The following is a 17,340-nucleotide window of genomic DNA, read 5'->3' on the forward strand; positions in this document are numbered from 1 at the left end:
TTTCTCTCATCAATTTTACCTCATTGATTCTGTCTATACCTGAGGGGACTCTTCAGAATATGAAATATCACACCAAATATTTTAAGAAAGTTGATGACAGGGTAGAAGATTTTAGTTCTTGTTATAACACTAACAATAGACACTTTGGTTTTGCTTATATGTAGAATATTGCTTGAAGTTAGACTTTTACAATAGTTTACAGATATTGGGTCTTAGCCTCATAGAGAGAGAAGTGCTGTTGCCATTATCTGTGAATAAAGAGTTAGTAAACTTTGGGGAACATGGAGGAAGCATTGCTAGAGCAATTCAATGCAGACCCTCGAAGGAACGGAGGACGTTCCTCCATATCCCATCAATAAACCTTTGTTAAGTGAAATCAAACAGCCTGATAAGATAGGCACTGTCATTCACCCTGTACTATGGGAGAAGGAACTAATAATGTTTCAGTGCAAAGGAGAGGACATTTTTTTTTTCTGGAAAATAATCTGCATAGGCCCCTTTTGATTTAAAAATTCATTTTTATTTAAGACTACTGTGAAACAGTGCTGAAGTCATACACCTTCCTATCCTTGTTTAATATTTATTTTTAAAGTAATTTATCAAAAATTCCAGCTTGTATCAGGAATTTTTAAAAAGAAGCAAGTGTCAGGACTTTGCTGACATTGCTTTCCACTTGTCACTGTTTCTCATGCGGCTGTAATTGCACCTTCGGTCCTGGGCAGTGATCGAAGCTCACAAGGATAGACTTGAGTCATCCCGTACAGTTATGTTAAGTAAACACTGCTTTGCACAAAGGTGTGTAAAATATGTATTTGAAGTTGATTTGTTATCACAAAGAATGAGAATAGCTGCCTCTTATAAAGCATTTACTGTGTTCCATGTACTGTACTAACAGCTTTCCATAGATTATCTAATATATCTTTTATAACAACTCTGTGAGGTTAGTATTATTACCCTTATTTTACAGATGAGGAAACTGAGGCTCAGAAAAATTAAGTAAAAAAAAGCCACATCTGTCTAAATCCCGAGCCTGTAGCCCTAACTACCATGCTCTTCTTTCTTTAGGTCTTAGCAGTTAAAGGGTTTAATTTTAGGTGTTTGGAAACTTCAGCTGTATGAAACAGCTACCTTTAGTTCTTGAAAAGCACAAGGTAAATGAAACATTAATTAATTTTACTTGGTAGCAAATGGGACTGAGAGTCAACTTTGGGATTTTTCAGCTCATGCCGTATTTAGTACTGGACATCCTGCAAGATTATCCAGGACTCCCTGGGCTTTTTGTGGCCTGTGCTTACAGTGGAACGTTAAGGTATGTACTTTGACTCTAATAATACACGGTTTCCCTGTTGCTCCCTTTCTTTGTTTTTTATTGGATATTTGTGGGGATAAAGCGGGATTCTGTACACGGGCACCAATGGCCCATGGGAGGCAGTCTGCTCCAGCGTCTGCCGGCCGTCTGACTCTTTCCTCTCTGGGCTTGCAGTCCGTTATCAGCCTGCACTTTTAACTTGGTCCCTGCTACCTAACACACTATCACATACCCTCCAGAGTCACACTGATGGTGAGTGGTGACGGTAGCTATCAAAAAACAGGTGCCTACAGTCTTGGTTTAAAATGCACATGTGGCTAAAGTATGGTCAAATGGAAAATTAGAATTAAAATTTCCTATTTACAAGCAAAATAATATATACGTTGTTTGAATTTATTCATTGCACTTGCCTTCTGCATTTGCTCCAGAGAATTCTTATTATTAACAAACTACAGCATATGTTAACGAGGAATCAGGAAATTAATGTTATTGATCTTTACGGCCTATGGTAGTGAGGACTCATGACAGTCCTTCTGTGCACAAAGAAAAGTATGTTTTGAAGTCACTATATAATAATACTCAGAGAAGGAAAACTCTGACACCAAAAAACCTCCGCTGCCTTGCGGCATACCTCTTCAGGGGAAAGGCTAAGGGAGTAAACCCCGACAGAAAATCCGGAGCCGGAGTCCCTAAGGCGGTTTGATGTTGTAGTCAACACTGGCAACTCCTGCGGCGCACCTGAACCCAAGCTGTATCGACTCCGTCTTTCCCTTGGACCCTTCAGCTGCGAAGAGAGGGGGGGTCTGCTGCATGGGCAACAGCAGACCCTCCGTATTACCCTGCCCAGGCTCTGTAGCTTCAGCTTCACGGGAGAGGACACTCCAGCGTCATCGCAAGATGTCGATTCAACACGGGAGGAGACAGATACCGTGTCACTCCTGAGTTGGACTGCACAGCCATTCTCGTTGGTGCAGATAGACACTTAAGAAGCTACACCATCGTCTCTCGAGACGGACGGCTGCCGACGATATAATAATACTGCATAATGTATGTAGATTCTTTCCATAAACACTGAGGATTAATTGCAACATGGAAGCAACATGAAGTTATCCTTTTTCACTATTATGCCTATAAATGTCGCCTGAATCATTCTTAGATAACAGCTTCTAGGAAGAGGATGCCGTGATCACTAAAAATAATATAGTGGAAATCTGATTATATTTCAAAAGTACTGTAACGGTTTGTTTTCCCCTTTCTCATTCCCTCTTAAAGTATTACTGAAGTTTGAATATTATAAATCAAATGTTTTATTTTCCTTACAGCACAGTGTCCTCGAGTATTAACGCCTTAGCAGCAGTCACTGTGGAAGATCTAGTCAAACCCCACTTCAGCTCACTCTCAGAAAGGTCTCTCTCTTGGATCTCCCAAGGAATGAGTAAGTTTTTGTTTTCACAATTCAGTTCTGAGCACTGGGAGGTGATTTTTGGAGATACTCTTTTCTATGGAAGAAACAGAGTAAGAACCTCTGTGTGTAAATATAGACACATATGTATGCCTAGAGGACATGTTTGCCATTAAGGTTTGGGAGAAACACCAAGCAGTTAATTGTCAGGAACCACAAAGAACAATTTCCTAACCAAGTCTGTTAAAATCTTAGCCACAGAAAAAAAAGAAAAAATACAACTCCTTTCCTTTTCAACTCTGACCAAAATTTTAAGAAGTATCCTAGTTTGGAACCAGGAATCACACTTTCTCTACATTACCTAGGAAGGAGCTGTCAGTTTAAGGTAAATAGTCTGTGTGTATGAATTGAAGGGAAATAAACCGCATTATGACTTTTGACCTGACTTGATTGTGTTTCATCTATATACATGGATTGTCCTAGAGATGCCTATAAAATTGTGCAAGGAGTGCTCAAATTCTATTCTTAGATTATAGAATCTAATTAGGGGTTAAACATCAGCTCGAATGGAAAGGTTTAAAGGTCTCCAGTTTCCAGATGACCCAAATGTAAAATCTGACTCGAAGAAATTTGCCTAGTGTACTTCATTCTTCATTTCAACATCTTGGGTGTGCATGTTTTAGAATGATTGACTAACATTTTTAATAAAGAATCTTTAACATTAGCACAACAACGCTAACAAACTGTCAAAGAAATTATAAATAATATCCTGTTTTGAGCCACAATTCTATATATAACTACCATGATTATAACCTGAAATAAGTGCTTAATTTGTATTCTTCATTGTCCCCTAAATTTAAATAGTATTGCATCATTTTATTATGTACCCAGTTTTAATCCTGGAGCATCATTTTAGAATGATACAGTGCTTCCTGAAGAGTGTTTAGTCTGGCTTATCAAGGGATTATTGAAGCTGGGTGTTTGGTAGAATGAATAGAAGCTTCTGAAGCCAGACAAACCCCATCTTGCTTCATTAATTTACTCGCTATTAGGCTTGAGCAAATCCAATAACCCCTTCGAGCCTCCTTTTCTTTATATGGAAAATACTCACCTTACAGGGATACTGGGAGGTTTAGAGATAATGCATATAAAATAAGAGGCATTAGCTGGTGCTCAGAAAATGATACAGCTGATGATTAGTAGTGAGATTTATATTAAATTATCCTCTTGAGGTATTTATAGTAAGGACTTCATCAAGAAGAATATGGCAGATGATTTGACTGTTTTCAATAACTTTGAATACTGAAATTCATAACGGTGACCATTCGTGAGCCATCAAACGGAGAAGACTCAAACTAATAAAATTTATATTAGGATTCAGAGACATAAAAAAAACATTGCAATAAGAGCTCTTTGCAAAAAATTAGTTAATTTAACTGTGACAATATTATTTACCCAATATATTTAACAAAGGTGTGAGGGTTAGTGCAAGTAAGATAGAAATAACATAATACAAGGAATGCACTGATTTTATGATGAGCAAATTTCTTATTCGTTTTTCTGTATTTTGAGTTGTATGTGTGGGAAATTATATTGATTAACTTCAGGTGATCTTTGCTGAATGGAAGTCTTTAAAAATAAAGGTTTTTTTTAAAAAAATAAGTTTTTCTATAATTAAAATAGTAAAGCATGTACTTGGAGAAAATCTGGAAAACACTGAAAGTCAAAAAATCCCAGAATGTGACCCCCAGTGGTGGCTACAGAATTTCTACAAACAAGCTTTTGGGGAAATTTTAGCAGAAGGGAGAATATGATACTTGTCTTGAAATTGCCTTTCTTTTCTGGCTTCACAGGAAGGCTTGGGCCATTGGTGGGGGTTATGAGAGGGCTTAAGGTCCTAAACCACTCCTCTGTGCGGATTGCCACTCCCCAGAAGAAATGAACACTTAAAATCAGGAGACTCTAATTTCCAGTGTTGAATACTGCCTGCCCCTACCATGTAGCACAGGGCAGTGTTGAATCATGTCCTATTTTTGGCAACCTGAAAACAGAGACTTGAGTCTTATTTTATATTTAAAAAATGATGATGGAGGATTAGATTAACAACACAATAGGTCTTGGCTTTACAATTTCTATAGTTAATTCTAGGGGTTCTTTACTTATATAACCTAATGTTGTAATTAATCCTTGGACACAATAACAGGATTTTCTTTCCTCCACACACTGCTGATTCTGTAGGAAAACACCCTTCCCCCTTTTCAGCTGGCTCTGATGTATGTGGCCATTCTTCACAACAATCGTATTACCCACTTTGAATCAAAGGTGTGCTAGCTTATTCTATTAAGAATTCTAATCCACTGGGGCCTGGACTTTACACTGGCTTTTACATCATCTTTCTAGGTGTGCTGTATGGAGTCCTGTGTATTGGAATGGCGGCTCTGGCATCACTAATGGGGGCTTTATTGCAGGTAAGAGCTGATCCTCAGAGCTTTGAGTTATAATCACATTTTCTTTTTAATGTTGATGTGACCATTCTTTTTATATATTTACCATATAAAGGAACAGAGATGACTAAATTATTTTTAAAAATTTTTAAATTAAACTTTCCATTTTGAGGTAATTGTAGATTTACATGCAATTGTAAAAAGTAATGGAGAGCTTTACCTGCTTTCCTTCAACGGTATGGTAACATCTTGCAAAAGAGTGGTGTAGCACCATAACCATGACATTGACATTGATACAGTCAAGAGATGGAACCTTTCCATCATCACAAGGATCCATCCTGTTGCCCTTATATAGCCACCCCCACTTCCCTTCTGCTTCTACTTTCTCCTTAACCCCTGGCAACCACTAATTTATTTTCCATTTCTATAATTTTGCCCCATTGAAAGTGTTATATAAATGGAATCACATAGTATGCAACCTTTCGAGATTGGCTTCAAGAGAAGTTGTGAACTGACCTCCTAGGATCATATCATGAGTCCACATCCACCTCAAACTCGTTCTCTGTCACCAATATTCACACTTCTCCCTAGTTCATAAATAGGCTTTTTCTCTGTGAACAAATTAATGTGTCCCTGATGCTTCTTTTATGGTTCTGTGATTATTGGGAACACAGATCTCCTGGGAGTTTCAGCTATTTGCATTTCTCCATTCTTCACATCGTAAACTTCACTATCATGATATTGACATCTATACCTTAAAGCAAAGGTTGCCACTCGTCAGATTTTAAATCTCTTTCTACATGATTTGATACATCTTTTTTTTAAGTCATGTTTTTCATTCTAGTTCTGTACTTAGGGAACCAAGGATGGGGTTGGGTTTCTTTGCCATCTGTGGTTACTTAGCAGTACTTATCTACAATCTTGTTTTGAGCAGGATTTTGAGACTATGAAAGCACAAAGGAATGACGTGATTGATTATTAGAGTCTGTGAGACTGAGGTCAAGACTGGGAGGTGTGTTGTCACTTCTGACTTATGCATTCATGTGGGCGGTCCCACTGCCCCCTGAGGCTCCGCCTCCCTCATACTCTGCTTACCTTACTGAGGATACCTGAAGGAGCATGTGGGTACTTGACACTAAGAAGCAGAAGTTTCCAGGTTCTGATCATCTCTTTGCCAATAACGGGCTGCCATGCCTTTTGGGGGGAGCCTGAATACTTTAAATCCTCATCCTGATGAAATTAATTGGAAACATTTTAACTCTGGACTTGAGATTTCTAATTGCTGGCTTTATGTTATTTTTGTAGGCAGCACTCAGCATAATTGGCATGATCGGTGGACCACTTCTGGGCTTGTTTTCTCTGGGCATTTTGGTTCCCTTTGCCAACTCAATTGTAAGTGTAAAGAAGGAATATGTGTAAAACTTTCTTTCCAAAATACAGTAGCGGCTTTACAATTTTTTCTCAGTTGTAAAGATGTGGTTCCTGTGACATCCGTCATCTGTGACTTGTCTCAATGACTTAGATTACTCATGTCAGCTTAGCTGGGGTGTGCAATGAAGGACCGTGCACTGGGACCTGCATTTGTGAAGCTCAATGGGAACTGCCAGAACAATATAGTGCAATTTCAAATGTTCACCCTATAACTAAAAGGCAACATTTCTCGTGCATATCTTTTTCTCTTCTTGAAAATTAACCACTAACAATTCAAGGAGGAGATGGACAGGCTCAGCTATGAGAGATTTAAGGAGCATAGAGCTGAGGATACCTATGAATGTCCAGAGTACAGCAAAGAGAAGCAATAAGGTCTTCACCACCTTGACCAGAATATTTCCACTTCTGGTATTTAAAGCTGCACTAAGTGTTGGGGCATCAGAAATAAAGAAACCTGATTCTGCTTTTCGAGCTTAATGAAAGAGCTCACAGTCCTTGTCCCTGACAGAAGTCGTCTGCTCTGGTCAGCAGCCTTCTCTTCTCCCATCGTAATTTTGCTGATGTTTTTCCCCTTACTTCAAATACCCCTCCCTGTCCTCTCTGTGTGGAGCCTGAGGTACAGGCTGTGCTCTCTGATCATTATTCTTAAAGAAAGGAGCGAAATTCCACCCCAGAGGAGGGGGCTTCCCAGCTCCAGGTTTACTTTCGTCCCATCATTTGGAACGAGGGCTTAAATCATTCCAGAGCTGGCAAAGCACCTGGATTACTGATAAAAAGCAAGGGCAGGGGACCCAACTCTTCCACAGACTGGGAAAGCAGATGTCTTCAGAGAGGACATTTGCATTTGTCTTTAGAAATAATTGGCTGGGTTGTATGCTCTGTTGCCGTCATTTGTGAAAGCTGCTCGCTGTTTGCGCCCCCCCCCCCCATTACCCTGCAGCACAGTTCTGTCATGCGCGTTGTCAACTACAGGCATGAACTCTGTGTTTGCTTTCTTCTTCATTGTCTGTGGCTCACGTGGGATGCCATTTGTTCACAGATTAAATAAAAATAGGTCTGGCCTGGCGTCAGCTATAGGACTGTTGTAGTTATTTGGGTGTGAGGGACAAGGAAGCCAGAGCAGCGTGCTGGCCATGGAAACGGAATGGAAGAAATGGAACTATGAGACGCATAAAAAGAAAAATGGTCAGGACTCGGTGATTGGCTAGATGGGGGTATGAAGAAAGGGAATGGGGTCACAGAGTCCTCGGGGCTGAGGGGTCAGAGGCCAGTGGTGCCTTTGACAAGGGAGGGATCTTGTGAGGGGTAACAGTTTCAGGAGGAAGCTGGTAAATTTGGCTTAGACTGTTTTGGGCTTAACCTTCTCATGTTAGTTTCCATCTCAAAGCAAACTGTTTTTTTTTTTTTTAAACTCTCTTGTTTTACAGGGAGCACTTATTGGTCTGATGGCTGGATTTGCTGCTTCTTTCTGGGTTGGAATTGGAGCTCAACTTTACCCTCCACTTCCTGAGAGATCCATGCCACTTCCTCTTGAAACCTTTGGCTGTAGTAACAGCACAGGCAACGGGACACATTGGATGACAACCACAGAAATGCCATTTTCTACTGGTGCTTTTCAAGTCCACAGTGTTGAAAGGTATTGAGTTAAGCTTTATAATGTCATAATTTTTAAAAATGTATGTGACAGGGAGAGAACCCTCGTTTCATTTTGTCTTGTCTGCAACATGGCAGTTTTTGCATAATTTTGAAATGTGTAGAGCCCAGTGGCTTTCTGCTGTAATAGTTTGCTCAGAAATAGCAAAATAAAAAGCCATGTTTTCTTAGTTTCTATAGAAACCTGTGCCTTACATACAGATCCAGAGAAGACTTGGATAATAACAAGAACAAAAAAATAAAATTCCATTATGGGTAAATGCTATGAAGTACCAACTCTAGTTGAATGAAAAATTGTCTTTGTCAACTTAAAAAACTTTTAAAATGAAAAGCTCAATTACGGAAAAAAAAACATTGCTTATATAGTCTTTGAAGTATATAGCTTTTACTGACTAAAAGTTACCATTATCTAAATATGTTGGAAGTTGCTATTTGTTCAGTTTTAAAGATTCCAAATCCTCAGAGCACTAGCAATGAGTTGCTCCTGAAATCTCCCTGCTAGAGTTCTCAGTATGCAGTACACTTTTGAGCCTCTGGATACTGATGTTGCCTGATTTAATAAAATTGTGTAGACCTGTTGGTCGATGAGTGTTTTATTATACCGTGGATGTGAGACAAGGCTTTCTGCAGTGGATATACAGTTGGCCCTTGAACAATACAAGTCTGAGCTGTGCAGGTTCAGTTATACACAGATTTTTTTCAATGAATACATACAGTACCATAAACATATTTTTTCTTCTTTATAATTTTGTTAATATTTTCTTTTCTCCAGCTTACTTTATTCTAAGGATACAGTATATAATACATATAACATACAAAAATATATGTTTATTGTTTATGTTGTTGGTAAGGCCATTAGTAGTTAAGTTTAGGGGGAAGCAGAAGTTATATGCAAATTTTCAACAACGCAGGTGGTTGGGTCCCTGCCCAAGCCTCGTCATTGTCCAAGAGTCAGTTGTGTGAATGTCCAACCTGAAAGCATAATCCCCATGGATATGTACAAGGCCTGGAAAGATGAGGCCACTGCCCTCAAAATATTGACCCAGTTCTAGCTTGCTCTGAATGAAACCACTAGAGAACCTTTCTTTTAGGGTCAAGACATGATCTCTCCCTCAGGAGAAGTAATGTGAAATTATTAGTGATTTATGTCCCGGAAGGAATTCAGCTATGAGAATATTTGTCAGTGGGAGTTCAAGGCTGGAACTCTGTATGCACAGAGACTAAATGTCATTCCAGAACCTGGGGCATATTTAGAGAGATTTGACTAGGCGGGCTACTGTGGGGAGAGGGGGAAGGAAATTCAGGGAGCAGTCTGGACAGACGTGAAGGCATGGATGAGGATTGTGCTGGGATGTCATTAGATAGAGTCAGATAGGGAGAAAGATTAATGGAAGAGTAAGTGGGAGGATGTTCAGGATGTACTAATTTCACAAATTTGCTTATCATTTGTTCTGATTATGTAAACATCTCTCTTAATTCAAGAATCTAAGAAAAATGGTTATTTGCATTCCTGAAACAAATAGATCATCTGAGGTTTACTGTGTGCCTGGCACCATAATAATCACCTTTATATGTTAGCTTATTTATAATCGTCGGCAGCCGTCCGTCTCGAGAGACGATGGTGTAGCTTCTTAAGTGTCTATCTGCACCGCCGAGAATGGCTGTGCAGTCCGACTCAGGAGTGACACGGCATCTGTCTCCTCCCGTGTTGAATTGACATCTTGCGATGACGCTGGAGTGTCCTCTCCAGTGGAGCTGAAGCTACAGAGCCTGGGCAGGGTGATATGGAGGGTCTGCTGTTGCCCATGCAGCAGACCCCCCCTCTCTTCGCAGCTGAAGGGTCCAAGGGAAAGACGGAGTCGATACAGCTTGGCTTCAGGTGCGCCGCAGGAGTTGCCGGTGTTGACTACAACGTCAAACCGCCTTAGGGACTCCGGCTCCGGATTTTCTGTCGGGGTTTACTCCCTTAGCCTTTCCCCAGAAGAGGTATGCCGCAAGGCAGCGGAGGTTTTTTGGAGTCAGAGTTTTCCTTCTCTGATGTACCCTGACTGGAAGATCGAACCAGCGACACTTAGCTCGCAGGCCGACGCTCAATCCGCTGAGCTAAACCAGCCAGGGCTTTATTTATAATATAACTTGGCTAATAAACAAAAAGTTATAAGTATGAACGATGTACTCAGCCTTGGGCTGGCTCTTCATGTAATAGCCCTAGAAAGTCTTCCCCTCACATTCACTGTGGTTCCTGTCTTGCGGGAATTTATTATTAAGCTGGAGAGATGATTAATATATACAAAACAATTAATTCCATAAACACAATAAGTGTAATAGCTAGCACCTGGTAACTAACTAATAAATACTTGGTAAATAATGGTTAAAAGAATGAGTATACACAAAATTGGAGTGTACATTAGCATGAAGACTTCAGAGGTGTAGTGCCAAAGAATGCAGAGGCTGGCTAGAGGCAGAAGGACTGGAAGGTCATTCTTGTCACAGAAAATGACCAGAAAGAAAGTTGGACAAGGAAATAAGCTATTGAACAATACACTGAGTTAAGTGGTATCCCCAGGCTATCATGGATAGAAGCCAGGAGGAGGAGGAGCCTAACTGTTCCTGCATAGAGTCAAGGAAACGTCCTTGGAAGAATATTACATGAGCAAGAGTTAGTCAGGTGAACAAGGTGGGGAGAAGTGACAGAAGGAAGGAGTGTACATTGAAGACTGGAGAAACAACAAACACAAAGGCAGGAAGGCCTGGATCCACACGGCATCTTAGGAAATCATACATAAGTCAATTTCAGCGAAGATGAAATAAGACGCCCTTTGGTTACCTAGCGGCTGGGTTTCAGTTACCCAGATTCAGGTTTTATTTTCTAAGTTCCCAGTATGTGCTCACTGTGCTTCCATCTGCTAGTGTTTAATTTACCTCTCTCTAGGATGCCTTCTTCCAGAGCTTTTTGTTGTTCAAATCTCAATTCAAATGCTACTTCCTCACAAAGGCTTTCTCTGACCCCACATCAGGTTGTAGTTTCTTCTTTCCACCTTATTAACATCACATTACCTTGTTTTCTTTTCCATTACAGCACTTTGCATAAGTAGGAAGTTATTATATTTATTAATTAGGTGACTTGTTTATTGTATTTATCTCCCCATTAGAAAGTAAACTTTATGAGGGCAGGAACCTTATCTTTTTTAAAATATATTTTTATTCATTTATTTATAGAAAGAGGGGAAGGGAGGGAGAAAGAGAGGGAGAGAAACATCAGTGTGTGAGAGATACATTGATCAGTTGCCTCCTGCACGCCCCCAACTAGGGACCTGGCCTGCAACCCAGGCATGTGACCTGACTGGGAATCAAACCTGCGGCCTTTTGGTTTGGTTTGCAGGCTGGCGCTCAATCCACTGAGCCACACCAGCCAGGGCACCTTATCTACCTTTTTAATGATAGACTTTCCAATGACAAGAACAGTGTCTGGGACATCAATCACAGTTGAATGATCACACGTGGACATTTGGTATCATAGTATAGAGTGAAGGTTAAGTCATACTTCTCATTCTTGATCCAATAACAAAATTGAAACAGCAGATTATGACATTAAAATCATTATTAGGTATTATATTTAGACATGCCATGAGGATTATTGACACCCTTAGTTGCTGGTAACATTACATGAAATCTTACAGTTATGTTTTGCTCTCTCTTAGGACTCCACTGATGGATAACTGGTATTCTTTATCATATCTATACTTCAGCACCCTTGGGACTTTGGTAACATTACTTGTGGGAATGCTCATCAGTTTACCAACAGGTGACTATCTAAACATCAGTATTGTTGTATTATTTTTTACCTTCACATCAGTTTTTACTGTATCTGTTTTATAACTATTTATCTTATTTCACTATAGTCCTGTTTACAGCTAGTTTAATTTAGTTATTCCATGTTACTCATGGAAAATTGGAAAGCAGAAGACTCATCTCTGTTTGAATCTTTGTTCTGCCATGTATTAGCTTCCTGAACTTGGAGAAGTCTATATAGCTACTCTGAGCCTTAGCTATCTTATGGGTGAAATGAGAATAATAATAATTGCCCTGCCTATCCCACGGGTTGCTGTAAGACAAAAATAAAATGCTCAAAAGAAATTGTATATCCCTACTACAATGTTAGGGATTTTACATATATTGTTACAACACCCCGTGTCATTGTCCCACACTGACCTTTGTAAATTGTAAAGAAGTACACCCATGTAAGGAATAATGATTATAAGCTTTATATTAAGTAGTGTGTGAGGGCTATGTTCAGGTGTTCATAAACTTTAAAAAATAATTTTAAAAATCAAATGGATAATATACATAGTACACTGCTCTCTGGGATTGCTGTAGAACTGTTATCCTGGGACTGCAGTTTGTCCCCACTTCTTGAATTCCCCTGGTCTCCCTCCTGGGCTAGATGCCCTGTAATCTGCCCCCTACTACTCCTAACTCTTGTTGACTCCTTTCATTGAATGGAGCGCCTGGAAAAGAGAAGAGATTTTGGAAATGATGCATGCCTGAAGAAAATGTCTTTAATTCTCCCTTATACTTGATTGTTTATTGGAGTAGAGAATCCTAGGTTGCAAATAAGTTTCCTGTTTGTGAGAGGATGTCGTAATTTTCTCCCAGCTTGCTGTGCTTCTTTTGAGAATGCCAGCGTCGTGCTACCTGTCAGCCCTTTGCGCGTGGCCCCTTTCACAGTGACTGCCCAGCCCAAGGCCGTCAGTAGGGTCCTTTTGTCTGAAGACCCATGATCTTCGGTTCTGGGGCATTTTCCTATATTATTTCTTTTGGGATTTCCTGCTATTTTCTGCTTTCTCTTTCTGGAAACTTCCGGTAAGTTAAAATGTTTGAGTCTTGGACAGTTCTTCTAATTTTCTTATCTTTTCTCTTCTATTTTCCGTCTCTGTTCCTATTAGGTCTATGACATGGGATATCTTCTTCAATTGCTTTTCCAATAATTCTCAAAGGAGCACTCTGATCCAGCCTTGAGAATAGTCTGTAAGGGAAGGAGGGCAGGTAGGAGGCTATGGCAGTAATCAGGTGAGCGGTCACAGTGGCTTGGACCAGGGCAGTAGTGTGGAGTTGGTGGCAAGTGCCAGGCTCTCTAATTTCCCACATTCCCCCACACATATACGTCCACAGCAGCCAAACTAAGCGAGGCAGCTCCACTGCTCTCTTTATCAGATGCGTAATAACTAGTTAGAAATCCTACACTTTGTCCAAGTATGTGTGATGTCTTTGTTCAAAGCTACCAGTCCTGTGACACTTTAATGAATCCTTCTATTAATTATTGTTTTTTGCAACCTGAATAGCACTATCTTCCAAACTTCTGACACTTGTGTTTATAATTAATAAATTATATGAATAATCGCTGGTGAAATTAATATAATTATACTTACTATATTAATAATATGTATTACAATGTATAATATTACCCATTTATAATAAGTTTGCAGCTATTTGTTATCTCTCAAACAATTGTTTTAAATTACTCCCTTTCTTTTCAAAAAAAGACTGGGCTTTGTTCCCATAAATAAAATTACCAACACAGTAGGTTTTTTTTCTTGTCTGTTTTGATATACAGAGTGGGGTAAAAGTAGGTTTATAGTTGTTCATATGGAAAATAATACAATAAATAATAATATAAGAATAAACAGTGTTATGCATACTCACAACTGTAAACCACTTTTGTCACGCCCCGTATATTAAGACAGATTTTAAAGCTCTGGAATACAGCCAACCACCTTCCTCACTGTCAGACTTCTGGTCCATACTTAACCCATTTTGTTTCTTTAAGAATGGGGTCTTAGAGAAATCCTTTTTCCCCCCTTAAATGCTGATTCTGAAAACCATATACAACTATATATTTTGTTTTAAAAAGTAATGCTCTCTCCAGGTGAACAGGCATCCGGTTTGATTAAAAACACTTCGACTTTATAAATTTCATAAATAACATTCCCACTCCACAGCAGCGGTGAGCACTTTGGAAAAATCTAGAAACATAAAATTCTGATGCTCCTTGGGAATTGTATTTAATATCTTCTGTAGGTTACTAGGAATCTGTAAGAACAGGGCAAACAGACTTGATGGGCATTTTAGCTTCACCCCATCACGTACTGTGCACAGGAGTCTGTTTCTTCATCAGTAAAGTGGGGTAAATAATTCCCTAAGTAGACTGTCGACTGTCAGTGAGTGCACTGGTGGTTTTATTCACCTCTGCCTCTTTAGCCCCTGATGGAGTCTCTAGCGTGTCGTAGGCGATAATGTCGGGTGGATTCATCTAATCTCATCTGATCTCATCTTGAGAAGAGCAAAGGTTCCCATAATGAAAAACCTAGTATTTTTACTGAAGTGGTGCTTCTCAAACATTTGACAGCATAATGATCACTTTGAAAATCTGGCAAAAGTCAGAATTCAGTGGCCCCTCCCCAGAGGTTCTATTTGGGTCATTCCAGGTTGGAGTCTAGGAATCTGCATTTTAAGCACTTCTCCTAGGTGATTTGTGTACAGGTAGTTTGAGAGCCACTCTTTGAGACACATAGTTTTAAAACCATCCTCTTTGACCCACAACTAAAGTAACAAACCAAAGCAAAATCTTAGGAAAGAGTAATTGGATCAAATACCAATCATCTTGTTGGTTTTTATTTAAATAATATATTCAACAGTTCATAATTTCCTGCATTTCTTCACACACATCTACATTCACAGGCACCAAATTGAGGAAAGGCAACTTTACCATCCAAAGCAGAGGCAGATGGTTTGGTATTGTATTGGTAGATCATGGAGGATGTGTTTAAACCAGTTTCCTACCAGTATTGGGCCAGCCGACTTGTCATCTGGTTGAGTACCAGATGCAGCAGTTGGCTTACATTTATTGTGAAACTCTGGACTCATACTGATCACAGCGAGAGTCTTGCAGAATGAGACCGACTGTGGGAAGGGAGATGGTGGGCTAAGTCTCCAGCACTGTTTGTGCACAAGTCAAATGCCTGTATGATGGACTGTCTCTGGGTAGTTATAGGTATCCTTTGAATAATGTAAATAATGTATTTATTTTTCAGGAGGAAGAAAACAAAAATTAGACCGCAAATTTCTATTAACTAAAGAGGATGTTTTATCCAATTTTGACATTTTTAAGAAAGTAAGTTGGCTTTCTATTTTCCTCAAATTAGTAAAACTGCTTTTATCACCTAAATAGATTACTAGTTGGTCTTCACACGCCTTTGAACTCTGATGGACAAGGAAAGTCTTTGCCCTATTTCATGATCTGTTTTTGTTATCTCTTTCCATCGGAAGACTACAAAGCTGATTTAGAGAAAGAAAAGCAGTAGTAACTATTTAGAATTGAATGGATGAACAGTTTCCTTTTTCTAATTATAATATTAACATTTTCTTTTAGAAGGAGCATGTTTTAAGCTATAAATCTCATCCAGTAGAAGATGGTGGCACTGATAATCCTGCTTTCAACCACATTGAACTGAACCTCACAGATCAAAGCGGCAAGATCAATGGGACTCATTTGTGATGCAACTGTGATACTAGATGATCCTACACACTGTCCCAGATTTTTATGTTTTCTAAGATAATTCAATCAGGTTTAGACATTTTGTTTGTCTATCATGAGTGTTTTAGGGGAAACTTTGGGGGGATAAAATTTTGTTAAAGCAAAGTTCTGACTTCCCTCATTTACTACCCTCATTAACTGATGCTACTCTGGAATTCAGAGTATCTGCATCAACTTTTCCTGCTCTCACTTTTTTATTCCTGTGAAGCTATAGTTGTGAGAAAGTTATGACTCCCTATGTGCCGAAAGGCTAATACACACGTATACACACATGCTTTATGGTCAAAAGCATATCCTTAAATTTAAGCATTAATAAAAATATTTCCCATGCTTTTAGTGCTAGCATATAAGTGTTGGGTGTTTTCCAAAAATCATAATAAATATTGAAATGAGCACATATTAGCCTTAGAACCAATTCTGGCTCAGGAAGTTGGTGATCAAGAAGCATGTTGTTTGGGACAGAATATGGGTCCAATGATCAAGTCTTCTTGGTGCTATGCTTCTATTCTTAACTCCTTTTCACTTGTCAGCTAGAGTTCCCGGCCACTGGCTGTTTATATTGCCTTTCTTAGACTCTGGGTCTTATATGCATCCTTAGTTTCTTACTTGTCAACTTTGATTTTGTTGTGCACTTGACCTTTGCTTGCCTTCCTAATTTCTTGTTTTCTCTATTATCTTGAGAAACATCATGTGAATCATGCTAACCCACATCCTGGTTCACTAAACCTCAGCCTATAAATTATAAACACCCATGAGCCTGATACTGACTAAAGTGCTTCCAGTCTAGTCACTCATGGATTTGGTGACCCAAGGACATTTACATGATTAAAAATGGTTAAGCTCCCTGGAGTTTATATTGATAATTACATTGAATGCTATTAAGTTGAATTTTTGAATGTCAACTACTTTTTAATCAAGTAAATGTAATGATACATATTCTTAGAAATCCTAAATTTTAGTATATTCTCCCAGTTAAAGAGCTAAATTACGTAGGCAAACACTACTATTTTTCTTTAATGTTCTGGGATTACGAAATGTATGCTTTATTCCATGTTGTAACATTTCAAGTAGGAGTCTTGAAGTTCATTATTTTGCTACATATCTAGCTAAGAGTTTAGTAAGGCTTTCATCGATAACTTTTTTTCTCTACAGTGCTCACATTAGATATTTAGAATTTTTTAAGCTTTACAATGTTTTAAAATAATTTCAGAAATATTTAAGTACATTAAACTGTTTTATAATTTAAAAATTTTTTTCTTCTTTTTCTGATATTTAGGTAAGCATACTCTATATATTTACGGTTGCCAATTGAAAACATTAAGAAATTTTTAAAAACATAGGAGGTAGCATTTATCTAAAACAGATTTATGTAACACCTAAATTAATAACGTAGTCATATATTTTATATGTGTACAGATGTTATTTTTAAATCAATATATTTTTAAGCATATATTGAATTTTATAAATCTATACATTTTAATAAGTAGAAAGACAATCTTTTTTGTTT

The 17,340-nt window shown here is 38.7% G+C and overlaps 1 protein-coding gene across 1 annotated transcript in view; it reads left to right on the forward strand.

The window, feature by feature from the left end:
• SLC5A8 (solute carrier family 5 member 8) overlaps positions 1–16,984 on the forward strand; it is a 40,094-nt gene extending 23,110 nt beyond the window's left edge. The window contains exons 8-15 of the mRNA XM_090275356.1: positions 1,221–1,309; positions 2,632–2,744; positions 5,112–5,179; positions 6,461–6,547; positions 8,014–8,222; positions 11,941–12,044; positions 15,331–15,410; positions 15,669–16,984. Coding sequence (XP_090131482.1) covers positions 1,221–1,309; positions 2,632–2,744; positions 5,112–5,179; positions 6,461–6,547; positions 8,014–8,222; positions 11,941–12,044; positions 15,331–15,410; positions 15,669–15,794 — 876 coding nt within the window. The 3' untranslated portion in view covers positions 15,795–16,984. The remainder of the gene's footprint in view (positions 1–1,220; positions 1,310–2,631; positions 2,745–5,111; positions 5,180–6,460; positions 6,548–8,013; positions 8,223–11,940; positions 12,045–15,330; positions 15,411–15,668) is intronic.
• Positions 16,985–17,340: the final 356 nt, after the last annotated feature.

Source organism: Furipterus horrens, unplaced genomic scaffold (genome assembly GCF_987537825.1).
Source record: "Furipterus horrens unplaced genomic scaffold, mFurHor1.1.pri manual_scaffold_4, whole genome shotgun sequence".
Classification (NCBI taxonomy): Eukaryota; Metazoa; Chordata; class Mammalia; order Chiroptera; family Furipteridae; genus Furipterus; species Furipterus horrens.